Source organism: Mauremys mutica, chromosome 9 (genome assembly GCF_020497125.1).
Source record: "Mauremys mutica isolate MM-2020 ecotype Southern chromosome 9, ASM2049712v1, whole genome shotgun sequence".
NCBI classification, from domain to species: domain Eukaryota; kingdom Metazoa; phylum Chordata; order Testudines; family Geoemydidae; genus Mauremys; species Mauremys mutica.
In genome coordinates this window covers 73,394,548-73,420,396 of record NC_059080.1, presented here as the reverse complement: position 1 = coordinate 73,420,396, position 25,849 = coordinate 73,394,548, and the positions used below count along the sequence as shown (strand labels likewise).

At 40.6% G+C, this 25,849-nt stretch overlaps 1 protein-coding gene across 1 annotated transcript in view; it reads left to right on the top strand.

Moving 5' to 3' along the window:
• ATR (ATR serine/threonine kinase) overlaps nucleotides 1–25,849 on the top strand; it is a 78,320-nt gene that overhangs the window by 19,836 nt on the left and 32,635 nt on the right. The window contains exons 13-29 of the mRNA XM_045029389.1: nucleotides 211–382; nucleotides 1,011–1,181; nucleotides 2,651–2,845; nucleotides 3,235–3,420; nucleotides 4,009–4,101; nucleotides 7,440–7,570; nucleotides 7,760–7,903; nucleotides 9,711–9,804; nucleotides 11,063–11,188; nucleotides 12,738–12,944; nucleotides 19,134–19,247; nucleotides 19,515–19,630; nucleotides 20,132–20,252; nucleotides 21,433–21,570; nucleotides 23,223–23,430; nucleotides 23,934–24,112; nucleotides 25,130–25,294. Of these exons, the coding sequence (XP_044885324.1) occupies nucleotides 211–382; nucleotides 1,011–1,181; nucleotides 2,651–2,845; nucleotides 3,235–3,420; nucleotides 4,009–4,101; nucleotides 7,440–7,570; nucleotides 7,760–7,903; nucleotides 9,711–9,804; nucleotides 11,063–11,188; nucleotides 12,738–12,944; nucleotides 19,134–19,247; nucleotides 19,515–19,630; nucleotides 20,132–20,252; nucleotides 21,433–21,570; nucleotides 23,223–23,430; nucleotides 23,934–24,112; nucleotides 25,130–25,294 (2,560 nt within the window). The remainder of the gene's footprint in view (nucleotides 1–210; nucleotides 383–1,010; nucleotides 1,182–2,650; nucleotides 2,846–3,234; nucleotides 3,421–4,008; nucleotides 4,102–7,439; nucleotides 7,571–7,759; nucleotides 7,904–9,710; nucleotides 9,805–11,062; nucleotides 11,189–12,737; nucleotides 12,945–19,133; nucleotides 19,248–19,514; nucleotides 19,631–20,131; nucleotides 20,253–21,432; nucleotides 21,571–23,222; nucleotides 23,431–23,933; nucleotides 24,113–25,129; nucleotides 25,295–25,849) is intronic.

Below are 25,849 nucleotides of genomic sequence, written 5' to 3'. Positions count from 1 at the left end.
CTAAATGATGATTAAATACTATATATTCATATTTGTTGAAATCATCTGATCTTTACCACGGCGTCCATTTTGTGTACAATAGATTATGTAAAAATACAGTGACAAATTGTATTTATCCTGGTAACCTGCATATGTTAGAGATAGTCTCACTAGTGTTGTAACTAGCATTTCATGCTAACAGTGTAATTTTTTTCTGCTCACTTTTGAAAGGGCAGCGAAAGGGGATTTGGTGCCATTTGCGCTCTTGCATTTGTTGCACTGTTTGTTGTCAAAGTCAGCATCTGTTGCTGGAGCAGCATATACGGAAATTAGAGCACTGGCTGCTGCCAAGTCTATAAAACTGCAAGCCCTCTTCAGTCAGTACAAGAAGCCTATCTGTCAGGTGAGGAAAAAGTATTACTTTCGGGAGCACACATTATATTGCTAGGTTGCAAAGGAAAACATTGCCTCACAGATATGAATTTGTGTGGCAGTGTTTTCCCCATTCACTTTTAAAAGTGGTGCTGAAAGTAAAATTTAAAGAAAGCTTTTGTTTTATGAAGAGTACAAACAGGAGGAGTTCAATTTGACATAATTTTCTAAAAGAAATTAACCTTTTCAAGGAAGAGTGGGACTCTTACTTTTGACTGGGTTTGTGACACCAGCAGTGTCATTCTGTTTCTCTCTCATGTCCCAGCTCCCTAAGTATTGAAATAATAGAACCACATAATCTTTTGCATTATATGGCACACTTCCTCATGGGATCTACTTTTAAAATTGATATTACATTTGACCTTATGTTACAATCATAATGCAACAGTGATTTTTCCCACAGGTTATTTAAAAGGTTAAGTTTCAGTTTTGGTCATTCTCAATTTAGTGTAAGTAGAAGAAAAATGTAGACAGGAAGAAAGAGAAGCTATAACTTTTACCCTTAGTTTAAGTGCTTGGCTGTATATCTTTGTTCAGTGTGGATTTTATGTTCTGGAGGTGGAAAACTAATATTAAAAGTTATCTTTTTTAATGTTTAGTTTCTAGTGGAATCCCTGCACTCCAGCCAGATGGCAGTACTTTCTAACACTCCATGCCAGAGTAATGAGCTACAAAAACAAGAGGCTGATCATCAGAGAAGGATGGCCCTGGACACGTTATCTGAAATTGCCAATGTATTTGATTTCCCAGACCTCAACCGCTTTCTGTCTGTGAGTTGATAGTTCTTTTTTACTTCTGAATTTTGTGAGCTTGGATTTTTTTAAAATTTTAGTTCACTATCTTCCTGTAAATCTTGTAACTCTGGATTTGTTTCTTAACCCCCTCCTCCTCTAATTGTTGGTAGCTATAACTTGGGATAATTTAGAATTGCTGCTGGCAACTTAAGCAGGGAGGAGATGTTCAATCCAGAAACTGCAGCATATTGAGCTGTAGTAGTGGTTCAAAGTGTGAAGGGAGACGAACTACCCAAGTATTAAACAAAAGTACTCATTTGCTCAAAGTATTATTTATTAGCTTCTGCAGCTTCTGAGTGGATAAAATGTTCAATCAAAAGTCTCTATTTTGAGGCAATTTTTTGAGCCCTCATTCAGGATATTTTTTTTCCTCCTCTCTAAGTAACCTTCTGTTCTTTGTTTTAAGCAGAAAATACCAAGATGCTCTGGTTAAATAACATCTTCATTTGTTGCCCTCCTTAATATTAACACTGCTTATTTTCTTTAAGGTCAAAGGACTTGTCTATACTGCTCTTCAGTTCAGACTACAAGAGTATGAATAGCAGTGCACACCAAAGTTCTGTGCTGTAACTTCCCGTGTGACTGCCGCAGATGTGAACTATAAGTTCCTAGTATCAGAGGGGTAGCCGTGTTAGTCTGGATCTGTAAAAGCAGCAAAGAGTCCTGTGGCACCTTATAGACTAACAGACGTATTGGAGCATGAGCTTTCATAGGTGAATACCCACTTCGTTGGATGCATGCGTCTGTTAGTCTATAAGGTGCCACAGGACTCTTTGCGGCTTTATAAGTTCCTAGTTTGCATTAATGTTATCCTGTTTGAAGAGAACTACTTTAATGCGATCTAGGAACATAGCCAAAGTTTTCACACAAGTTCAAACTTTTTTGATCAGCATCTGGTTTGTTGGTAGTGGGGAAACGTGCAACAGCTGGACAGGACAAAGTGTTCTGGCTGTGGTTTTTTTGTTTTTGTTTTCCTCCAGATTTCCTTTTGTTGAGAGGTTAACTAGACGAAACTATACTTTCACTTGCCATTTGTATGGATTCATATATCCTGTTATTGCAGCCCTATGAAATTACTCTTTTTCCATTAGTCTTTTCATGACTAAGATATTTTCCTCTCTAGTATCCCTGTTGGTTCGCTCTCGCTAAGTCAATCTTAAATCAAGATACACCTCTACCCCGATATAACGCTGTCCTCGGAAGCCAAAAATCTTACCGCGTTATAGGTGAAACCGCGTTATATTGAACTTGCTTTGATCCGCCGGAGCGTGAAGCCCCGCCTCCCTTGGAGCGCTGCTTTACCACGTTATATCCGAATTCGTGTTATATCGGGTCGCGTTATATCAGGGTAGAGGTGTAATAGGTGTACAGGTATAATTTCATATTGGCATACCAAGATTAAATACAGATTTTTTTCTGAGAGTGTTGTGCTTTTAATTTGTCAGCGAACCCTGCAAGTTCTACTGCCTGACCTCGCTGCCAAGGCCAGTCCTGCAGCGTCTGCACTTATTCGAACCATAGCAAAACAGCTGAATGTAAACCGAAGAGAAATCCTAATCAACAACTTCAAATATATCTTTTCCCACTTGGTCTGTTCCTGTTCTAAGGATGAGCTGGAGCGAGCACTTCACTACCTCAAGGTAACTTGAGCATTTGCCAGCTTTACATGTGCAGATTAGGAGCAATAATAGATGACAAGCGGGGATATTTTTTCCTCTTTAAACACAATATATTAAAGACATGAGAAGTTATTACACTAATTTTGTTTCTTAAATGTATTTTTTGTATACAGAGAATAGTTTTTTCAGCTTATAGTCAGTCCCTTTTGGTTGTGAACAAATGTCTTCAGAGCTGGCAGCTAAATTTATAGCTCTGCCTTGAAGATTTGAATTGTCTGTTATATGAATGTAAGTTTTTTCTTAGAACTATTGGACTCAAACTGTTCTTTCCATAAGACAATCTACCTTGTATTGTATATCTTGAGTATAATAAAAATTGTTTTTTCTCTGCTGTTGGTATTGATTTATAGAATGAAACAGAAATAGAACTGGGCAGCTTGTTGAGACAAGACTACCAGGGGTTGCATAATGAATTATTGCTACGTATAGGAGAGCACTATCAGCAGGTCTTCAATGGTTTGTCAATATTGGCTTCATTTGCATCAAATGATGATCTATATCAGGGACCCAGAGACATAACATCACCTGAGCTAATGGTAAGGAGAAATAAGTTACATTTGTTTTTAATTCAACAATCTCCCTCTCCACTTTGAGGAAGGGGAAAGGAAATATAGTAAATTTTGAGCGCCTCTTAAAAATTAATAATATATAAAAACCTGAAGAAATTTTAATATTTCAGTACTCTACATTAAATAGAACTCTGTAATGTGGAGACAAAACACACAAGTATAAAAATGCACAACCTGTTGAAGAAACTTCCATATAATTGAAGTAATAGAACGGTGTCTGTGCAGCCAGTGATATTTCTGTAAATGCCTTTCTCAAAGTAAATTATATATATATTGGAGGATCTTTGTTTGCCCTTTGGGATGTGTGTTAGGTTATCTCAATAGATTCCCTTTTTATTTTACCGTAAAGATGTGCTTACAGTGAAATGTCTTTCCATTCACTTTATGCAGTCAGGCAAAATGTGAAACCTGACATGCTGTTCAAAAATTATTAATATGCTGTGAAACTTACTTAAACAAGGAACTATAATGGATAAATTGTCTCAATTTAATATTTAATCTCTAAATATTTCAGAATGTCTTATTGGTAAAAGTTTATTTTTTATTTTTTTTTAGGCTGATTATCTACAACCTAAATTGCTGGGTATCTTGGCCTTTTTTAACATGCAGTTATTGAGCTCCAGTGTTGGCATTGAAGATAAGAAAATGGTGAGTGAACATCAATTTGAACAGTAAAACAAGGACAAGTATGTGGTGTTTTCAGGCAACATGATGGTCAGCACAGTAAGCTGCCTTGCAAGGATTAAGTTGTTGCTTTGAAATTGGTATTAAGGTCATTGCAAAATCTGAAAATTCTGAGGCAATACCTTTTAGCCAGGAGAAATGTGCCAGGTTCTCTTTTAAGCAGCCTTTTCTGGCAGATGAGTGGTGCTGACCGTTTCTGTGGAGCTGCTTCCAGTTGAAATGAAATAACCTCTGCCTTGCCAAATCTAAAGGTCACCTTTGCATCTCTTTCCTGCTTTTGATATCGTAGAGTTCTTTTTGAGATACTCTCATCTTTACATTATATGGCTCTGTCCTTGCTTGATTTGCCTCTTAACTTAAGTGAACACACTTTCCACCTTATCTATATTGACTCCTCTTCTTCCCCCTCTCTGTTGTTCCTAGAAGTCTGTCCTCCCATGATCTCTTGTCTTGCTTCCAGGCTGATGATTCTCAAATCTTCCTCTGGACCCAGACGTATCCTCCATAGTCTGGGCTCACATTTCTTCCTGTCTTTCTGAGATCTCCTGGATATTCTGCCACTCTCTCAAATGTAACAAGGCTAAAACATCTGCTGAGCTTTCACAGCTATATTCTCTTCCTCTGCTTCCTTCACCATAGCCATTGACAGCTCCACTATTTTCCTAGTCATTCAAGCTCACTAATTCAGTTCCACTCTGTTGTTTTTTTCCCAACTAGTCTCTTGTCAAATCTTATTACTCTACCTCTATAAGATTTCTAAAATCTGTCCCTTCTTCTATCCCACTGTTGATTCATTACATGGTTCTCTGTCTCTTTTTTTTTTTTTTTTTGCCTGGACTGCTGTAGCCACCACTTCCTCTGGCCTTACTGACTCTTCCTTCAGTCTATCAAACATGTTGCCGCTAAAGTAACCTTGTTTTTGTTGTCGCCCCTTGAATCCCTTTGTTGGCTTCCTGTCTATTTGAACATCAAGTTTAAACTTCTTCTCACTTTCTAGGTGCTGCATAAATCTACCCCTGCTTACATCTCAGAATTTGCTTCTCCCTGTTCTCCTGCCCTACGTTCTGCCTCCGCTCCACTGAATCTTTCCACTCGTGTCTTTTATCGCCCTTTTTGTCTGAAATGACCTCTCTTTGTGGCAAGCATCTTCATTCTCTGCCTTTTAAAATCCATATTTAAAAATCTCCTTTCATCTAATTTTCATGATTTACCGCTGAAGTTATTTGAATATCCTTCCTTGCCCTAACTTATTCCTGAATTTCTTCTTTCATGCTTCATACACGTTTAACATTCTTTATTTATTGTAATCCTCATCCTTTTCTTCCCTTTCTTTGTCATTTCTTATTTATCTCTCTCCTGCCTTGAAGAGCTTACATGCTAAAGTAATCCTATTTTTTTTATTTGTTTAAAGTGCCATGCATACTAAGGGCACTATTTAAGTATTAAACAATTCTCCAGCATGAGGCCTTCTAGAGAGGGGGAAGTGAAATTTGGTGAGCCTGGAAGATTCTTTCCCTGCTTCTTAAAGTGTGAAGGGAAATTTTATTATTTTCTGAATAGAACATTTTTATACAAAGGGAATTTATTACACATGCTTACAGAAGGTAATGTTTAATGGAAAGATTACATGGATCTTGTGAAATGTAAAAAGAAAAACGTTGTGTTCTGTTTATACCATTTAGGAGAATGGCCATGTCCAAAGTTTGAAGTTTTAAAGGGAAAAAGTAAAATGAATATGGATTTATATTTCCATTCTTTTATAATAGAAATTTGCTAGTTGTCTGGTTATTGTTCCCCAAAGACTACATGAAGAATCACTGTAAATTCTGTAATGGTGGAAGCTTATGGCTCATATTCTTATTGTTGCAAATTATTTTCTTCTTTGAGAGAAGAATTCATTGTGATGCTTATACAATGGCATGATTACAGAATTATTGTGGACTTCCAGAAAACTTGATGTGTCAATATTTCCCTTTATTAAATTGCTGAGAATTCTACAAAGTACTAAACTGGAGGATGGGAGGTTTAGAAACCTTAGCTGCAGTTCTTTTTTGGTGTCTAGTGGTGGGGAGCCCCAGTCCCCACCAGACCACGATTTGGTTTGCTTACAGAGTCCTTCCCTGATTGTGGCACTCAGGGGATTCTCCAAAGAAAACAAAACAAACAAAAAGGTTCTTTTCTCTCTCCCTCCCCTGAGACAGGGATAATCACAATAAAAGAGACAAAGGTGGTCAGTCTCTTGGGCAGTCTTTTTTGTCACCCCTTTGGGGTTTGGCTTATCTGCAGGTGTAGCGTCTTTAATCAGGGTTAGGATCTGCCTTCAGCCCTTTCTTTTGGGTCACTCCCACTTTAAACCTGGTCCATGCAGTCTCAGGAGTCACAAGGTCTGTGACTGTCTTCTTCTATATTGATCTGTCCCTATAGCTTGCAGTCGCTGAGATACAGCACTCTTCTCTCTAGTCATCATCCCTTCCTCTGCCAGGCTTTGCCTTTTTAAGCTTTCTCTCTCAAGGCAGAGCAAACCTTTCTAGATGTGCCTGGTTAGTGCTGGCTGAGCCCAGAAGAATTTGTTAGCCTTCTCTTATTAGAGGGACGGTGTGCCCCCTCAGAAATCCTAGAAAGCTATAGGGCAGAGTAACCGCCATATGTTCTATGTAGTCATTATAACCATAAGCCGCAAGGAGGGATGATAGCACTAAAGCTTCTCTTCAACAGTTAGTGTTCAGCATTGAGAAGACCATGATCAAGATGATGACAACCACTATATTACTTTGAGCAGCAAAAAGATCTTGAAAGGAGTTCTGAAGTCTTGAAGATAAAACTGTTATAGGAGTATGGGACAAGCAGTATGAATGAAAGTCCTTAATAATTAGCTGAAACTAAAATGAGACCGGATTTCAAATTCCAATATAAATTCTCTGCGTGATGGCTGCCCTTCCTTTACAATCAACTCACTGAATTACTGTAATAGTTGTATGTGATTGAAATCTCTTCAGGTCGAAGAGCCCTTTACTCAATAGCCTTGCTATTGCAGCTAATCAAGACACTATTGTATGCAAATACAATAGGAATTTGGAAGTTGCTTAATGGTTTCAAAGAAAATGGTGTGTGGTTTTAATTTTGACCATAAAGTTTTAAATTAGTGTTAATTAAATTAATGATTTAACAACTAAACTCTTGTATAAAACTTTCAGCTGAAAATTATGGACAAAAGTTAACATCTAACAGTTAATTTCTTATTTCACTGTACAACTAATTTATCAAATATCAATTTTATTCAAGAGTGCTTTCCTTATTTTCAGGCCTTGAACAGTTTGATGTCTTTAATGAAGCTTATGGGTTCCAAACATATCAGTTCAGTGAGAGTGAAGATGATGACTACACTGAGAACAGGCTTAAGATACAAGGATGACTTTCCAGAGTTATGCTGCAGGTGAATTGACAATGTACTCAGACAGAAACTTATTTCAAATTCTGTGTATGGGTGTTCTGGTGTATACCTATAGCTCATGAAACTAAAATTATTTTAAATACTTAGTGTTTGCATCTCATGAGTCACTTAAAATGCCCATATGCAGAAAAGAATATTTATTTTTTGTTGTTGTTTTTCCTTTTCATTTAGATCGTGGGACTGTTTTGTTCGATGCCTGGATCATGCTTACCTTGGCTCCCTACTCAGTCATGTGATAGTAGCTTTGTTGCCCCTCATACATGTCCAGCCAAAAGAAACTGCAGCAATATTTTATTTTCTCATAGTTGAGAACAGGTATTGTGACTGGAAATATTTTGCATATGCATTAGTGGCTCAAGTATGATAGTGGGAGTGGGAGTAACGCTTATATAAAAACTGTCTAATAATGGTAATGGTTTTTTGTAGTGTAAAGTTTTTTTTCAAGAGTTCCAACACCTCAATAACTTGCAGCAGACTTTGAAATTTGGCAGTGGATGCTCCTGTTAGGTGTCTTTATGTTGGCCAAGTGTTAACAAATTTTCATGAAATCACGTTCCAATCTGTTGAAAGATTGCCATTTTCCTGCCTGTGTATTTCTTAATACAGCTTGCTGCCAAAATCCATTGATAATTCCATTAGCACTGCACATACACTGCCTCTGTCATTTTGTCTATGGTATGCTACGACAATGGTGATCACCCCTCTTAGTGCTGGTTTTCCCCCATCAAACTGTCCTTGGACTAAGGGGAAGATGTACTGGGCTGGGAACCAAAGGACCATGAGTTCTAGACTTGTTTGTTCTAGTGACAGGTGTTAACATGGTTGTGAAGGGCACAGAATTATTATTGAGTCTGGCCTCTTATCTCACTGAGAGGTCATACAAACTGGGAATAGAATCTAGGTCTCTAACATTATAGACCCAAGTCTTAGTAATTAGCCATCTGTATTTCAGAAAAATACAGTCCGGGGGGGGGTGTCAATCCTTGAGAGGGGGCCACTTAGGGATCTGGGGCAAAATCAGTACTTGGTCCTGCTAGTGAAGGCAGCGGGCTGGACTCAATGACCTTTCAGGCTTCTTTCCAGTTCTATGAGATAGGTATATTTCCATATATAAAAATCTTCCTAATCTTAGTCAAGAACTATGTTGCCTATAAAACAGTGGTGGGCAACCTGCAGCCCACGGGGCGCACAGCCCGTCAGGGTACTCTGCTGACGGGCCGCCAGACCGTTTGTTTACATTTGCACGGCCGCCCGCAGCTCCCAGCAGCCACGATTCACCATTCCTGGCCAATGGGAGCTGCTGGAAGCACTATAGGTTAAGCAATCGTTGGAGAACATTGGTTTGCTATATTGGTTCACATTGGGTAGATATCTTTTATGTGTGTTTTCCCAGAATGGGAAGCAAAATAAACCCTTCTCCCAGTTCCCAGGAGGAGGAGAGCTGCACCTCTCTGAGGGAATGTCTACACTGCAGCTGGGAGTGTTGTTCCCCGCTTGAGTGAACAGGTGAGCGTTAGCTCTGCTTGAGCTATTTTTCTAAATGTAGGAGCGTGGTCAGGGGTAGCCCAGATGGCACCTCAGGCTAGTTGCCTGAATATACACCTGCCTAGTTGTTTTAGGCACATACTGAAGTGTCTAGCCTGAGCCACCACCCATGCTACCGCTGGCTACACAGTTATATTTAGCACATTAGTTTAAGCAGAGCTAGCGTGTCTGTCTACCCGAGCTGAGAAGCATGGTCTCAGCTGCAGTGTAGATGTACCTCGAGAGGGATTGAGTGATGGATGGAGAAGCTAAAATGCTCCCACGGTTGGAAAGAATTGTCTTTTAAGAGACCAAGTTGATTATAGGAGGGGGAAAGAACACTGTTATTTCAGATAAAGTCCAGTAGCCAGATAAGTAAATGTTTTTGTTTTCTTTTAATTAGGTTAACTAATTAAATGAAATCTTATTTCTAACAGATTGAATGCATTTTATCCTATTTTTCACCAAAGCTCTGTTCTTCTATTGTTACTACATTTTATTACTTTATTTTGATAGCCTTGTAAGATTTTCTGACCCAAATTTAATTTGTACTAATTTCTTTATCTTTGTAATATTTATTTAAAAAAAAAATTATTAGAGATGCAGTACAAGACTTTCTTCATGAAATATATTTTCTTCCTGATCATCCTGAACTGAAAGAAATTCAAATAGTCCTTCAAGAATATAGAAAGGTACAGCTTTAATATTTTTATGTACCAAAAGAATTAATGATGTAAACCCAGGTGTGGCAATATAGTATTGTATGTTATGGTGATAATATATTATGGGTGAGATTTTTCAAAGAAATCTAGGGGATTTAGCCAACACATTTTCACTTAATTTTAATTTAATGGAAGATGTGTCTCTAAATCCCTTACTGTTTTGAAAATCTTAACCATTGTGCTTCTCTTTGAAGAGAATGTGTGTTCACAAAATGGCAGGCTAATAGGGTAAAAATCTAGATATATGCATATGTAAATTTCCTAATTGAAATGAGGCATTATCCTTTGGTCAGTGCAGGAGACTGGAAACAAAGATAGACTACTGGATTCAGTTCCTAGCTCTGCCATAATTCTCTGTATGATGTTGTGGAAACTGAAGTTAAGTTACCTGCCCAGATATACAATGGAGATAATACTTATACAGATAAAGGAAAACTTGGTAATGTGTACCACACAATAGAGCCAGATTCTCGTTGATACATTACACTCCCAGAGTAGTGTAAAAGTTAATATTTCTATAATTAATTTTGAGTTCCCTTTATCTTATGTGCTTTATTTAATATTCTTCATAATCTTAAAAACACTTCACTCCTTACCAGCTTAGCTTTTAACAATGAATGTCCTGTTAGAAAAACTACCAAATACTATCATATGTCAGAATATGAAATCCTAAACTGGTCCCTATAAAATATCATCTTATAATGAAGAATACTGTGAAGAAAACCATTGCTTTTTGGAATGCCCTTTTGCCCTTGATCCAAAATAGCCCAAATTTGTTATTTCTAGGGCACAGTGCAGGGCCTATTTCTTTTGCCTCACCATGGAAAGGCATTACAAGATGTGGGGGATGGGGGGAAGGAACCTGTCTGAAGAGTTACTGTTGGTAGGAGTAGTGAGCTGATTACATTAAATAGTATTTTATTTGGTAATGTTAAATTCTTGGCAGGCTGCTCAGGACCTGTGTATGGGAACTCTTTAGTGTTCTAAATTGAAAGAAAATAAAACTAAAAACCTTCTGTCAATATGACACCTTTTATGAGAACAAAATTAATTTAAATATGTTTTCCTCCCACTGTGAGCAAACAATTATGGGGTATGGATATGGGTTTAGGAGACTTCTACTTTAAAAGGTGGCTGATATGTATTTTCTCATGTTTTTGAGGTGCATTTTAACCATGTTCCTGATGTGGTTAATCATTGTGCTATACACTTGTGTATTTTTGTTCAGGAGTCCTCCGAAAGCACTGACCTGCAGACAACACTTCAGCTATCCATGAAAGCTATTCAGCATGAAAATGTAGATGTTCGTATCCACGCACTGACCAGTCTGAAGGAAACGTTGTATAGAAATCAGGTATAAAAAGCTGTTATATTGAATGCAGTTAAAGATGAACTATGATACTGTCTGGACCAACAGTATCATTTTCCTTTATCTTGGGATGTTGTTTTCTCTTACAATAAGCAGCAAGGTAGATAAGGTGGCTTTGTGTTCTCAGTTTACCCGTATAGATGTCCCTTGACTTCAGAATGGGTGAGGTGGTAGGTTCCCATCTAACTTTCTCTTTTGACAGAGTTTTCAAACCCTATTTTTTTGTGTGAGATCCTTGCTGAATCAGAACTGAATGAGCAGTGCTAGCCCAGCATTGCAAGAAATAAGTTACTCCAGAACTGAAGTGGGATTTTGTAATGGGACTGTTACTGGGAAAAGTAATTTGCTATTTTTTATTCTCTATTAAAGCACTTTCTGATTTAACAGGCTGCATTAACAAATCCATCATCCCAAGTGATGTAGGTAAGACAACCTAATTTTCTAGTGCAGACCACCACCATAGCTTAAGTCAGCACTTGCCCGGCTTGCTACCCCTTAACACCGGCCTTGGTTTTATATGTAGAAAGACAGTTGTTGTGGTACAGTTGGGCTGTAGAGTTTCTATAGCATGTTAGGGGGGCCTCAGAAAGAAAAAGATTGAGAACCCCTGCCTTAAGTAATTCTTAACTTGTTCTTTCCCTATTTTAGCCTCAGATCCTACCTGTTTTATGTTTGTCATTCATTTACAACAAACCTTTTTGGTGAAAACTGAAACAAAGAAGGCATTTAACACGTCAGCCCTTTGCTTCATTTTCTAACTCAACCATATTGTGCTCAAGTATATTTACAAAGTGGTTGATGGATGAGAGAATGTATTCCCATATGTACTCACTAATGCCAGAACTATTTACATATGGCCATGAGTAATAGCAAGGCATTTCCTCTAATTTATGAAGCCAGATAAGAGATTGTAAGTTGTCCTTGTGTGTTATGACGTTTGTTGTGTTGATACATTAATAAATGGCTGTCAGATTGGCTCTCTTTTGTGGTGAAATATTGAGCTATGTAATTTCTCATTAGGACAAATCCTTCCTGTAATTATGTGCAGTTGTGCAGTTAACAAGTTATTTAACAAAATTAAATAGATAAGAATAAGGTTTAAAGTAATGTGTGGGACAATATCTGTTTTGTTTAATGAATTGTAACCAGGCTTTATAAAAAGGCATTGGGCCTTGTGCCATGTCTTGGTCCCCACAAATCAATTTTTTGATTCTACAGTACCATAGAAGTGTATGATTATTTATAGATAATGAAAGATTCTCGAGTAGGAGACAAACTGAGGGCCAGATCCTGTGTCCCTTACTCAGATGAGTACTACCATTTACTTCTGATGTGAGTAAGCATTGCAGGTAGACGATGCAAGAATTGAGCTGTAAATTAAACAGGACAGGCAGGAGATGACAAACATAAGGGTTATGAGATGGTGAAATATGGAGGAAAGATCTTTTACTGTTGTTTCCCCATAAGATAAACTTTTCTATATCCACACTTATAATTGATTTGTTTTCTTTCTGTTCCTCTTTCAATTTCTTAGGAAAAATTGATAAAATATGCAACAGACAGTGAAACTGTGGAGCCAGTCATCTCCCAGTTGGTAACTGTGCTTTTAATTGGCTGTCAGGATGCAAACTCTCAAGCCCGACTGCTTTGTGGAGAATGTTTAGGTGAGCTGGGAGCCATAGATCCAGGTAGACTGGACTTTTCAACAAGTGAAACCCAAGGAAATAATTTTACATTTGTGGTAAGGAACATTACATTGGAATTTCTATCATATGATACTGTTAACTTTTGAAACTGCAGTCAGAAGAGAAATGTTGTATTGAATTAAATAGTTGGTTGGGTAGTAAAATGTTGCAGAATGGCACAAATTGAAAGCATCAAGTTTTATTAAAAGCTGTTAATTGACTAAGGGTATGTCTACACTACAAGAGTAGTTCGATTTAACTTAGGTCGAATTTGTGGATTCGACCTTATGAAGTCGAATTTGTGTATCCACACTAAGGACACTAATTCAACTTTGTGAGTCCACACTAACGGGGCAAGCGTCGACATTGGAAGCGGTGCATTCTGGGCAGCTATCCCACAGTTCCCGCAGTCCCCGCTTCCCATTGGAATGCTGGGTAGAGCCCCCAATGCCTGCTGGGGGAAAAATGTGTCGAGGGTGGTTTTGGGTAACTGTCGTCATTCAACCGTCACTCCCGCCCTCCCTCCCTGAAAGCGCCGGCGGGAAATCTGTTCGCGCACTTTTCTGGTCAGTGACAGCGCGGACGCCACAGCACTGCGAGCATGGAGCCCGCTGCAATCATCGCTGCACTTATGGCTGTTGTCAACTCCTCGCACCTTATCGTCCACCTCTTCCACAGTCAGCTGCTGACAAATCGGGCGAGGAGGCTCCGGCAGCGCGGTGAGGACATGAAGTGTCAGAGTGGCACAGACCTCTCACAAAGCACGGGATCCCGCGCCGCGGAGATCATGGTGGCAATGGGTCAAGTTCGTGCTGTGGAACGGCGATTCTGGGCCCGGGAAACAAGCACGGACTGGTGGGACCGCATAGTGCTGCAGGTCTGGGATGAATCACAGTGGCTGCGAAACTTCAGGATGCGTAAGAGCACTTTCCTTGAACTCTGTGACTTGCTGTCCCCTGCCCTGAAGCGCCAGGACACCCGGATGCGAGCAGCCCTGAGTGTGCAGAAGCGAGTGGCCATAGCCCTCTGGAAACTTGCAACGCCAGACAGCTACCGGTCAGTAGCGAACCACTTTGGCATGGGCAAATCTACCGTGGGGGTTGCTGTGATGCAAGTAGCCAACGCAATCGTTGACCTACTGCTCTCAAAGGTAGTGACCCTGGGAAACGTCCAGGTCGTCATAGATGGCTTTGCCGCGATGGGATTCCCAAACTGCGGTGGGGCTATAGATGGGACTCACACCCCTATCCTGGGACCAGCCCACCAGGCCAGCCAGTATATTAACAGAAAGGGCTACTTTTCAATGGTGCTGCAAGCACTGGTGGACCATAGGGGACGTTTTACCAACATCTATGTCGGGTGGCCGGGCAAGGTTCATGACGCGCGTGTTTTCAGGAACTCTTGTCTGTTTAGACGCCTGCAGGAAGGTAGTTTCTTCCCGGACCACAAAATAACTGTTGGGGATGTGGAGATGCCTACAGTGATCCTCGGGGACCCAGCCTACCCGCTAATGCCCTGGCTCATGAAGCCCTATACAGGCGCCTTGGACAGTGACAAGGAACTCTTCAACTACCGGCTGAGCAAGTGCAGAATGGTGGTGGAGTGTGCTTTCGGACGTCTCAAGGGGAGATGGAGGAGCTTACTGACTCGCTCGGATCTCAGCGAAACCAATATCCCCATTGTTATTGCAGCTTGCTGTGTGCTCCACAATCTCTGTGAGAGCAAGGGTGAGACCTTTATGGCGGGATGGGAGGTTGAGGCAAATCGCCTGGCTGCTGATTACGCTCACCCAGACACCCGTGCGATTAGAAGAGCCCAGCGGGAAGCGCTGTGCATCCGGGAGGCTTTGAAAGCTAGGTTCCTCAGAGAGCAGGGTAACCTATGACTGTTCAGTTTCTTTACAGAGAAGCTGAACCTGCCCCTGTTTCAGTTACTGTTGACTTTTTTCTGCGGTTACATACCCCGTTCACCAGGTTTCCCCCCTTCCAACACACGTTTAAAAATAAAGTTAATGGAACATTGTTAATTAACAAAGTTTTCTTTACTAATGAATTCGCGTTAAAGGGTTCAAACAGGGACGCAGACTGTGGTGGGTACGGTGTGCAGTGATGTACAGACCGCTTCTACACTCGAGGACTGACAGGCTCCTGCTCCTACAGCGGTCTCTGGGGGGAGGACGGTTACAGGAGGGTGTGCAGGAAGGGGTGGGTTTGCAGGAAGGGGTGAGGGGTGTGTGGGAAGGGTGAGTAGGTGTAGGGGGATGAGGGCTCTGGCTGGGGCTCAGGGCATCGGAGAGGCTCATGGCTAGGGTGGAAGGGCATGGTAAGGGCAGCCTGCCTTGCCATTTGTGGATGGCAGGCGCTAGGACCCTGGGGCAGCATACACCTCCCAGACTGACCTGGGGCAGCAGACACCTCCCAGAGTGACCCGGGTGCCTAGTGACTGCAATCTGTGTGTGACTTGCTGTTGATCCTGCCCCCATGTCTGTACCCTGTTAATGGTGGTTGTCCTATGCAATTAACAAACCCCTCCCCCCCCTTCACACAAAGTCTTCTGCAAAGAAACATGACGGAAACAGTAATTAACAGCAAACTATTTTTAATACTCAGCTACACAGTTGGAGGATGAAACTGGGATTGGGGCTTGGGTGAGCCAGGAAGGGAAGCACTTCTCATACTTTAGGGAATGAGAGCTGTTTGGTACATGAGCGCTCTGCTGGGGTGGAGTGACAGTTTTCACGGCCCCTAGCACCCCTCCTTCTTGTTATTTTGGGTGAGGGGGGGACAGGACTTTGTGGCGGGGGAGGGCGGTTGCAGATACAGTGCAGGGGGGCTCGCTCCTCCTGCCTGCAGTCCTGCAGAACATCCACAAGGCGCCGGAGCGTGTCCGTTTGCTCCCTCATTAGTCCAAGCAGCGTTTGAGTCGCCTGCTGGTCTTCCTGCCACCACCTGTCCTCCCGTTCGCTGTGTGAGCGCTGGTACTGAGAGAGGGTCTCCCTCCACTGGCTCTGCTGGGCCGCCTCGGCTCTGGAGCAGGCCATCAGTTCAGCGAACATCTCGTCCCGAGTCTTTTTCTTTCGCCGCCTAATCTGCGCCAGCCTCTGTGAGGGGGATGCCGGGGCAGGTCGGGAAACAGCCACAGCTGTGTGATGGGAAAAGGAAGTGATTTCCTTGCAAAGATACATGTTTGCGAACACTGAACACAGTCTAGTCTGTCTCTGTGAACAAGACCATACACGGCACCTATCTCATGTGCTCTCAGGACAAGTTCGAATTTTCGGCCTTCGCTTTCATTGCCTGGGGTCTTGCACTGGAGATCAGACAAGCGGGGCAGGACAGCAGAATCCGTGTAGCAGCCAGGCATGGTAAGCCATAAACTTTAGGCTACTTAAAAGTTAATGTATAGCAGTGCCCTCCTGCTGCAGGCAATCCGGAAAGCATAAACTCTGACCCTGTTCCACCCCCTCGCGGCTGTCCCCGGGAAAGATCTCTGTATGCTTCCCCTCTGCAGCCTCCACCACGTGGCTGTTAAACGACACTTATTATTATGCAAAGGAAAAGTGAAGCATTCCCAATAGTAACATTACACTAATTCCCCTAATTAGATGCAGCAGTCGCCGAGCGAGATCACCCTGAGGCGGGTCACTAAGAGAGAGAGAGCGCATGCTGCGTGAAACCCTGCACAAACCAGGGCCCTATGCTGCCATGCTCGTGGAGGCAATGCTCCCACAGTACCTGAGGATAGCCTGGCGCGGAAGAGTGTGCTTCCACGGAGCACCCAATAAGGCACCTCTCCCCAGGAACCTCCTGCGGAGGCTTTTCGAGTACCTCTACGAGAGCTTCGTGGAACTCTCCCAAGAGGATTTCTGTTCTATCCCCATATGCATTGACCTTCTTTTCATATAGTTTTTATTCCTGTTTTTAAAAAAATAAATGTTTACATGTTTATAGCACTTACCGACTGATACTTCCCCTGATTCAGAGTCCAGGTTAACGGCCGGGGAGGGTTGGTAGGGGATCTCTGTGAGGGTGATGAAGAGATCCTGGCTGTCGGGGAAATCAGTATTGTAAGCGCTTTCACCTGCCTCGTCCTCCACAAACCCTTCCTCATCTTCCCCATCCGCGAACATCGCCAAGAAACTGCCCGTCGACACTATCCCATCCTCAGAGTCCACGGTCACTGGTGGGGCAGTGGTGGCAGACCCACCGAGAATGGCATGCAGTGCCTCGTAGAAGCGGCATGTCTGGGGCTGGGCTCCGGAGCGTCCGTTTGCCGCTTTGATTTTTTGGTAGCCTTGTCTCAGGTCCTTGATTTTCACGCGGCACTGCGTTGCATCCTGGCTGTATCCTCTGAGTGCCATGGCTTTGGAGACCTTCTCGTAGGTCTTTGCATTCCGTTTTTTGGAGCGCAGCTCCGAAAGCACAGACTGATCGCCCCACACAGCGATCAGATCCAAGACTTCCCGGTCAGTCCATGCTGGGGCCCTCTTTCTACTCTGAGATTACATGGACCCCTCTGCTGGAGAGCTCTGCATCGTTGCCGGTGCTGCTGAGCTCGCCCCGATGTCCAACCAGGAATTGAGATTCAAACTGGCCAGACAGGAAAAGGAATTCAAATTTTCCCGGGGCTTTTCCTGTATGGCTGGTCAGAACATCTGAGCTCGGACTGCTGTCCAGAGCGTCAACACAGTGGTGCACTGTGGGATAGCTCCCGGAGCTACTAAGGTCGATTTCCATCCACACATAGGCTAACTCGACATAGCCATGTTGAATTTAGCGCTACTCCCCTCGTCGGGGTGGAGTACCGAATTCGAACTAAAGAGCCCTCTAGGTCGAACTAATTAGCTTCCTGGTGTGGACGGTTGCACGGTTAAATCGAATTAACGCTGCTAAATTCGACATAAACTCCTAGTGTAGACCAGGCCTTAGGGTAAGCGAATCTCAATACTCATCCCTGGTGGTTCCACAAAATGCTCTGTTTAAGACATTTAAAATAGAGTTCTTGAGAGACTAACTCAGTTTATAATTCAATTAAAAACAAAACTTGGATACTTTTTCAAATCAGTTACATAATGCAGTTGTTTCATTGTACATGTAAACATTTCTGAGTGTCGGAAAACTGTTATGCTTCAGAGCAATGTCAACTCCAAAGGATGAATTTATAAAGTATTATGCAGGGACATAGCTGTGCAGCTCTGGGTAACCTTAATTGGAGTCAGGGGGCTCAGTCCCTAGGCACCATTTTGTAAAATTTATGTCTAAATATGAGACCAGTGGAGAATGTGGATGAACATTAAAATCAATAATGTGGTTTAATGGAAATAAAATGACATGGAGTGATTTTTTTTTCTCAAATCACATTTTATGCTCAAATCACTGAGCTATCCTCCCCCCCATTTTAAATATGAATGTCTTCATTATAAAATACATAATTTGTGGGTGGAGAAATTTCCTGAAAATTAAGCTCCTGGCACTATCTAGAGCTAAACAGTGCAGACAGCTATTGTGCAAGTTACTTGTACAGAAATATTATCTCAAATATGGACAGCAGTAGGTAGCCTTCTTTCTTTGTCAGTAACTCACTTCCATGAATAAAGATTTTGATTTGTGCTATATTTTGTAGTGATTTTGTAATGACTAATGCCATTGTTTAAGCACTTTATTTAGGGCTAAACCCTAAGGTGCTGAAATCATTGGGTGTGGCAAAAGCTCAGTAGATGTTCTGCACTTTTCGGGATTTGACCATGAATTGAAAGTGAATTTACTGTTCATGGAAGTGAAGGACTAATAGCACTGGCTTGACATAGTCATGGTGTGGGCAACAGTCACTAAAACTCTCTCAAAGTACCTCAGTTCTGAACATGCCTGCTATTCCAAACCTGGGGCTGTTTCATAGAGACTTGCAAGTCTGTCAGTATTGTGGTAGTCTTGTGATGTGTACAGTTTGGGATTAAGACCACACATGAATTAATTTTCAATCCATTTCCACAGAAACTGAAAATTTACTCTCACTGTGTATTGCGTAGAACTTTTTCCTCTTCAGTTTGGGATTTTCTAAAGGGTCTAAGTGAGTTAGGCCCCCAGTTTCCTTTGAAAGTGAATTGTGGGCCAGATATCATCAAACATCAGCCTCCTTTCTCATCTAAACCCAATTTGAAACCAGGCTCCAAAGGTGATAGACTAAAGTTCTTTCTTGAGCCAGTAGCCAGCCTCTTAAATAAATTTGTCTTTTTGTTTGTTACTGAGGCTGGAGTGGAGGATCCAAATTTTGGCCATGGATTATTAATGGAACTAACCAGAGCATTCATGGCTTATGCTGATAATGTCCGTGCTCAAGATTCTGCAGCGTATGCCATTCAGGTAAGGCAGCATGCTTGTTAGATCACCTATTTTTATTATTGAATGTTTTTCTTTGTTGCACTGAAATGCAGAATCTGTACAACAAACATTTTTAAGGAACATATTTACATATTTGACCTTTCTAATACTTCACTTAAAATACTGGTGGTCTTAGTATGTGATTTAGGATACTGTAAGAGTTTTTAACTCCTCAAATCCTATATGGCTACTAGAATTCTGAGTAATTTGCAGTTTTAAAAGATGGCATTTCTGTTTTTACATTTTTAGGAATTACTATCCATCTATGACTGTAGAGAGACAAACACTGACTGTCCAGGCTCCAGGCTTTGGAGGAGGTTTCCTGAGCATGTTCAGGAAATACTGGAACCTCACTTAAATACACGGTATGTGTCATTTAAATAAATATTGGAGTACAGCTTTTAAAATACATCTTTCTCCAAGTTAGCAATAATTTGGTTTTGTTTATATGCATGCCACTCTTGCTAACTTCCCTGGAAGAGTGTGCATAGGTATAAAACTCAAATATAGCCCTATTCTTTCTGTATAATACTTACTTGTCTCTCACTTGAATATTTAAATCCTTCAGTGACTTGCAAGTCACAAAGAAAAATATTCTGTGCACAAATATCACATTCAGGCCTGGCAGTTTGTCCTCAGAGTGAGATTTTTAAAACTGCCATGAAATCATCCTTATCTCTGTTTTTCATTAAAGTACAGGTATGAACTCCAATAGGATTCAAGCCTTTTTACATACTGCATGCTTGAGGTTTTTTGATTCTTACAAAAACATAGAAGCTAACTTTCCTGGTTACTTGTGGACTGTGTCCTTTCTTCCACATAGGAAAACAATACCTGTTTACTAAATTTGGATTTTAAAATTACAGATACAAGAGTTACCAGAAGGCTGTAAACTGGTCTAAAATGAAGAAGCCAATTTACTTAAGCAAATTAGGCAACAATTTTGCAGAATGGTCAGCAACCTGGGCAGGTTATCTTATAACAAAGGTAATTGCAATGAGTGTGCTATATGTATTTGAATGAAAAGATAACTAGTGAGCTAGTATACTAATGTGTGTGGAGTATATTTAGTCTTCATCAAATCCTGTCTGTTAAAGAAATGAGGAAAAAACTATGGGCAAAAACCTCACTTAGGCCCAATTTGATGAGATACTTGGTGCACTTAACATCCATTGCAGTCAGTAGAGGCTAAGGATACTTGGCCCTTTGAGGGATTGGCCTTTTTGATTACAGGCATGGTTTTAGCATAAATTACAGCACTTTTTGTACCACCAAGGCACACCCATGTAACCATCCACAGTCCTTATGTATACTATGAATTTTTTGTTGCTAGATCTGTCACTTGTTGTGGAGGCATATTGGCAGCACCTTAGTTAAGATTATTTCAGGCTTTTGGCTTTAACAAGTTCTTAACACCTCTTTGTAGATTTTAGAAAACTAAAAATGTAAAATATGTTATTAGTTGCCGGGAGCACTAATATCTCAGGTGTTTCTGAGATAAGATATAAACCTCAAATCTCCTCAGAAATGTAGGGAAGGAAGCCTGTCACATTTTTCGTATCCCTGTAGTTGCACAATCCCAGCACATAGAAACCATCTATGTTGTCCTCCTTTTCCCACCCACCCCCATGCCATCATATGTAGGTGATACATTCAAAACGTTGTTTTTAAATGAACTACACCAAAAGGGAGCCACTCTAACTCGCCAGCTATAGTGGCTTTTTCTGCTTTCTGACAGACGTATGAATGGATTTATATCTTCATTCCTTTGGCATCTTTGTAGGACAGAGGAAGGGGTTCTACTTTTGGCTGCGTGAAGAGCCCCGCTGTCCAGAAATTCTATGTAGACACAACTCCACAATGGCACGCTAATACTGGTGTGCCAATCCTGAAAACATTCAGCACAGTAGCAAAGCTGATGTATTTCCCTCCCTATATCCATAGCTCCCACATATGATAGTCCCTCACTTGTGCAAGTATAAGTCTGATAATCTGTCTATGGTTCGTTGGACTGAGAGAATCAGGTGCCAATAAATTGGATGGGATAGTTTATCTGCAACAGTAACAAGAACTGTATTTTTATACGTTGTCTAAAACTTCCAACAATTCTGCTAGCCACATATGTTTTACCTACAAAAAACACTCTTCCTGAAAATTTTTGTTACAGGTGCGACATGATCTTGCCAGCAGAGTCTTCAGCTGCTGCAGTATTATGATGAAGAATGACTTCAAAGTGACGATCTATCTTCTTCCACACATTCTCGTCTATGTTTTATTGGGATGCAATCAGGAGGACCAACAGGAGGTGAGATGATGTTTTCCTGTACATTTTTCATAAGAATTAAAATTGAAGCAGCATAACAGTATATTTGAAGCGCTCAATATAGGGAAACACTATAGGTATTTAACACTCTTCTGCATTAATAATATAAATGTTCAGCCAGGCTTTGAGTAAGTCTTAAAAGTTACTGCTGATAGGTGGTGCACCAACTCCACAGAGAAACTATTTCGTCTGAGTAGTCTACTGTGCTTTGACCTCAGAAGCGGGGAGGCTATGCATCCAAATAGGGCTGTAGCATCAGGAGCTAGAGTGGTAGAAGGAGGAAATAGGCATTCCACACCCTGCCCATGGAGTAAATTGGATTGGTGCATCTTCAGGTTGCTCTGTCCTCTAATTTCCCCTGACCCGGCCATGACTTCCACTTTAGGGGAAAAGCTGGTTGTGCACAAGTCCTCCTGTAGAGCAGAGTTCATGCGTGTCTTGTGCCACAACCCTTCTGTGTGGGCGTCTTGTTATTAGGGACCCGCAGGCTGGGTTCCACTTCTGTGCATGTGGTTTTGGGAGTTTTGTTTTTGTTTTTCCTGAGAGAAACTGGAGAATGAATCTGGCCCTTAATATTGCTGTAGAATATGTTGAAGGGGGAAGGAATGCAAGCCAAAATAGGGGAAGAACAGGTTAAAGAATATTTAGAAAAGTTAGATGCATTTAAGTTAGCGGGGTTTGATGAAATTCATGCCAGGGTACTTAAGGAACTAGCTGAAGCAATCTTGGAACCATTAGCATTTATGTTTGAGAACTGAAGGACAGGTGAGGTCCCAGATGACTGGAGAACAGCAAACATAGTATCTATCTTTAAAAAGAGAAACATAGAGGACCCAGGGAGTTGTAGACCAGTCAGCCTAACTTTGGTCTAGATTACTTGGTCCTGCCACAATACGGTGGCTGGACTAGATGACTTCTCTAGGTCCCTTCCAGCCCTACAAAACTGTGAGAAGGGAATTGCAAATTAATCAGACTTAACTATGTTTTATAATCTTATAGTTAGTTAAGATGTCCCTACTTGCATGTTCCATTTCTGGGGAAACTTCCATTGTTTTCTCTGTCATAAACTGCTAAATTCCTCATGTGTATGTGTTTATTTGGGCGGGGGGGAGGGAAGGAGGATATTTTCTCACACACCCATACTTGCATCTTGGTCGACAGATCTAGCAACATTTCATTAACCTCAATAAAAGCAAAAATAAAATTAAAACTAGCCATTCCATGATCCATTAACCAATAGTCATCTTGTTAGTCATTTTACTTAAGTTAGACTGTGTCTGACTTGCATGGAAGCACCATTTACTTACCCATATTCTGAAGACACTTAGCTGAACAGTACTATCTGTTCTTCATAAAGCTGTTCAAAATGCTTCACCATGCTTTCCTGTGTCTTTTTCCCTGAACAGTACTTATTGGTATACTTTCCTTCTTACCTTTTCTTTTCTATCTGTATTTAGGCCCTAGGGGCAAGAACTCTATGCTGCTCCAAAAACACTGCAAACACTTAACAAATGCTGTTACAATGTCTAATATTTCTAGGTTGACCTCTGTTTCATCTGTTATTCTTAATATTTTGCAGACTTTATGAGGAAACTAAAAAGGTTTTGATTTTTTTCATATTAACCTCTGTGTAGGTGTATGCAGAGATCATGGCTGTTCTCAAACACGATGACCTGTGTACTACAAGACTCCAGGATAGTGCATCAGATCTGAGTCAACTAAGTACACAGACAGTGTTTTCCATGCTTGATCATCTAACACAATGGGCTAGACATAAATTCCAGATGCTTATTGCTGAGAAAACTGTTAGTAAGTCAAGCAAAGACAGAGGAGATCTGAAAGGTTAGTGATGTTATTTGTACTGTATATAAAAGGAATTTTGTATTCTTAAAATAAGCATTTAGACATGTCCCTTCAAATTAGGACCACATAAGAATGGAACATGCTGCCAAGATAGTGTTAGACTATTACTATGATTTCTTAAGTCCATACTACTGGCAAACGAACACTGTGTATTCCCTTGCCATCCTCATAGTGTTTTCTAGCTGCTATTTTGAGAAACCTGTGGATTCATAAAGTAAGAAACAGATGTTCTAAGATTTCTTTTATCTTGAATTTATTTTTAGAAATCTTATATAACACTAAGTTGATATATATGATGCCTTGAAAATCTTAAGAACATGCAGCTGCACTGCTTTTAAGAAATTTTATTTATAGAAGAGAGAAACTTTATTCTTAATTAAATTATTAATTTGGGGTAATGGATGAACTGAACTTTAATCTTTAATGATAACTTTATAAATGAAACTTGGATAATAAACTTCTTAAACTGTTTTATTCCATAGCATCAAGCGAGGATTATGCAGAATATCAAAGTGTGACACGTTTTCTAGACCTCATACCTCAGGATACATTGGCTGCTGCTTCCTTTCGCTCTAAAGCATACACAAGGGCTGTAATGCACTTTGAATCATTCATCACAGAAAAGAAACAAAATATTCAGGAGCATCTTGGATTTTTGCAGGTTTTAATTAATTTTTTATTTCATTTAAAATGAAGATGAAAACAGAGATGGGCCATGTTTAGAGTTGTCAACACTTAAGGTTACCCCTCCCTTTGTCTTTTCTCAAAGATTGCAGCTGTGACTAGGCTGTTGCTCTCTGAAACAGCAATAGACAGTTATCTATCTTCAAGCAGCAAGGGCTGTTTCCCCCTACTCATCATGTCTGCTTATGTGATAACTGGAGGAGGTTTCTCTTTAGAAGAAAACAAGAAAATTAAATAAAAATCTATAATTATTGCTAAAAAGTCTCCTTTTTTCAAAAAAGAACAATTTTGTCTTTCAATGAACATGACCCTCTTTTTAAAATAAATAAAAGCTAGTCATGATTTATATAAATAAAATATTACAATTATGAAATCTTTTTGTAAAGTGAAGTAATTTATGCTAAAATAGAGAGAGAGTGCACACCGTGTGTATTAAAAAGATGAAGAATTATTTTCAAGCGGCATAGTTAACTTATATGTTAGCTGAGTTCCTGTTAGAGTTCACTTCTTCTTATGGTTGAAGTTGCCCAATGATTTCCTAATTTGAAAAATAATCTAGAACACTCCTTCCGTGATGTGTAAGAGTCATATGTATTTGCAACTCTATTATGCAGTAAATTGTATAATACACAGTACTTTATTTTATCCGTTGTGTAAGTTGCTTCAAATAAATTTGATATGGTATCCATTCAGTAACATGAGATTGTTGTTACTGAGCCATATGAAAATTAATGACTGAATGACTGAAGTTCATGTGGAAATTTGGCCAGCAAAATCTTCTAAAACGTCTAAAGATTTTATTGTTCAGTTATGTGATGTCTTAGAGTCATAATTTGTAACTAAGAACTTTGCTTTGGAGCAGTTTTATATGACAGTTAAGTAACATGCTTGATTCTTAACACATTATACAAATGTCTTGTTGTTGGCCTTTGTAGCTGAACCACTGTGTTTGATTTATGTTTTCAATTGTAATATTTTCCATGTTCGGAAAAAGAAATTATATGCTGCTATGCATGAACCAGATGGAGTAGCTGGGGTAAGCGCAATTCGGAAAGCAGAGCCATCTCTCAAAGAACAAATCCTTGAACATGAAAGCATTGGTTTGCTGAGAGATGCCACAGCTTGTTATGACAGGGCTATTCAGCTGGAATCTGACCAGGTAAAATAAAAGACACATTCTTATTTCATCATCCAACAAAAAGGTGAAAAAATATAATGATAGAGGCTTAGAATATATATGTAAAATATGAACATTTATACTGCTGCAATGACTGCATATGAGTTACTATAAACAATACTTGGCAAACAGGAGCAAGTCTTTCTCTAGCTTCCAAACACCTTTAATTTAAAAGTGAAATTGAGATGTGTATGGGGGTGAGTGTGTTGATGCAACAGCGGCCCCTTTGGCCAAATGCAGGATTGCACCATAGTTTGCTTGATATGGCAGGGCAGTCAGTCGGTTCCCCTTGCGTGAGTCCCAGTCAGGGGCAGGAATTTTCTCTTTATTCTTGGTGGGGTCATGTGGTCCTGGTCCCCAGGGGGTCTGGAAACCTCAGTTCTCAAGTTTCTGAGAAATAAGTTGGGGAACCCAGGTCTGCCCACTCCATTGGGTTCCAGTTGAGGGCCCTTAAGCCAGACAGGCAGAATCAGGACTCCATAACTCCTGCTGTGCCCTGAGCTCCTTGGGGTATGTCTTCACTACCCGCCGGATTGG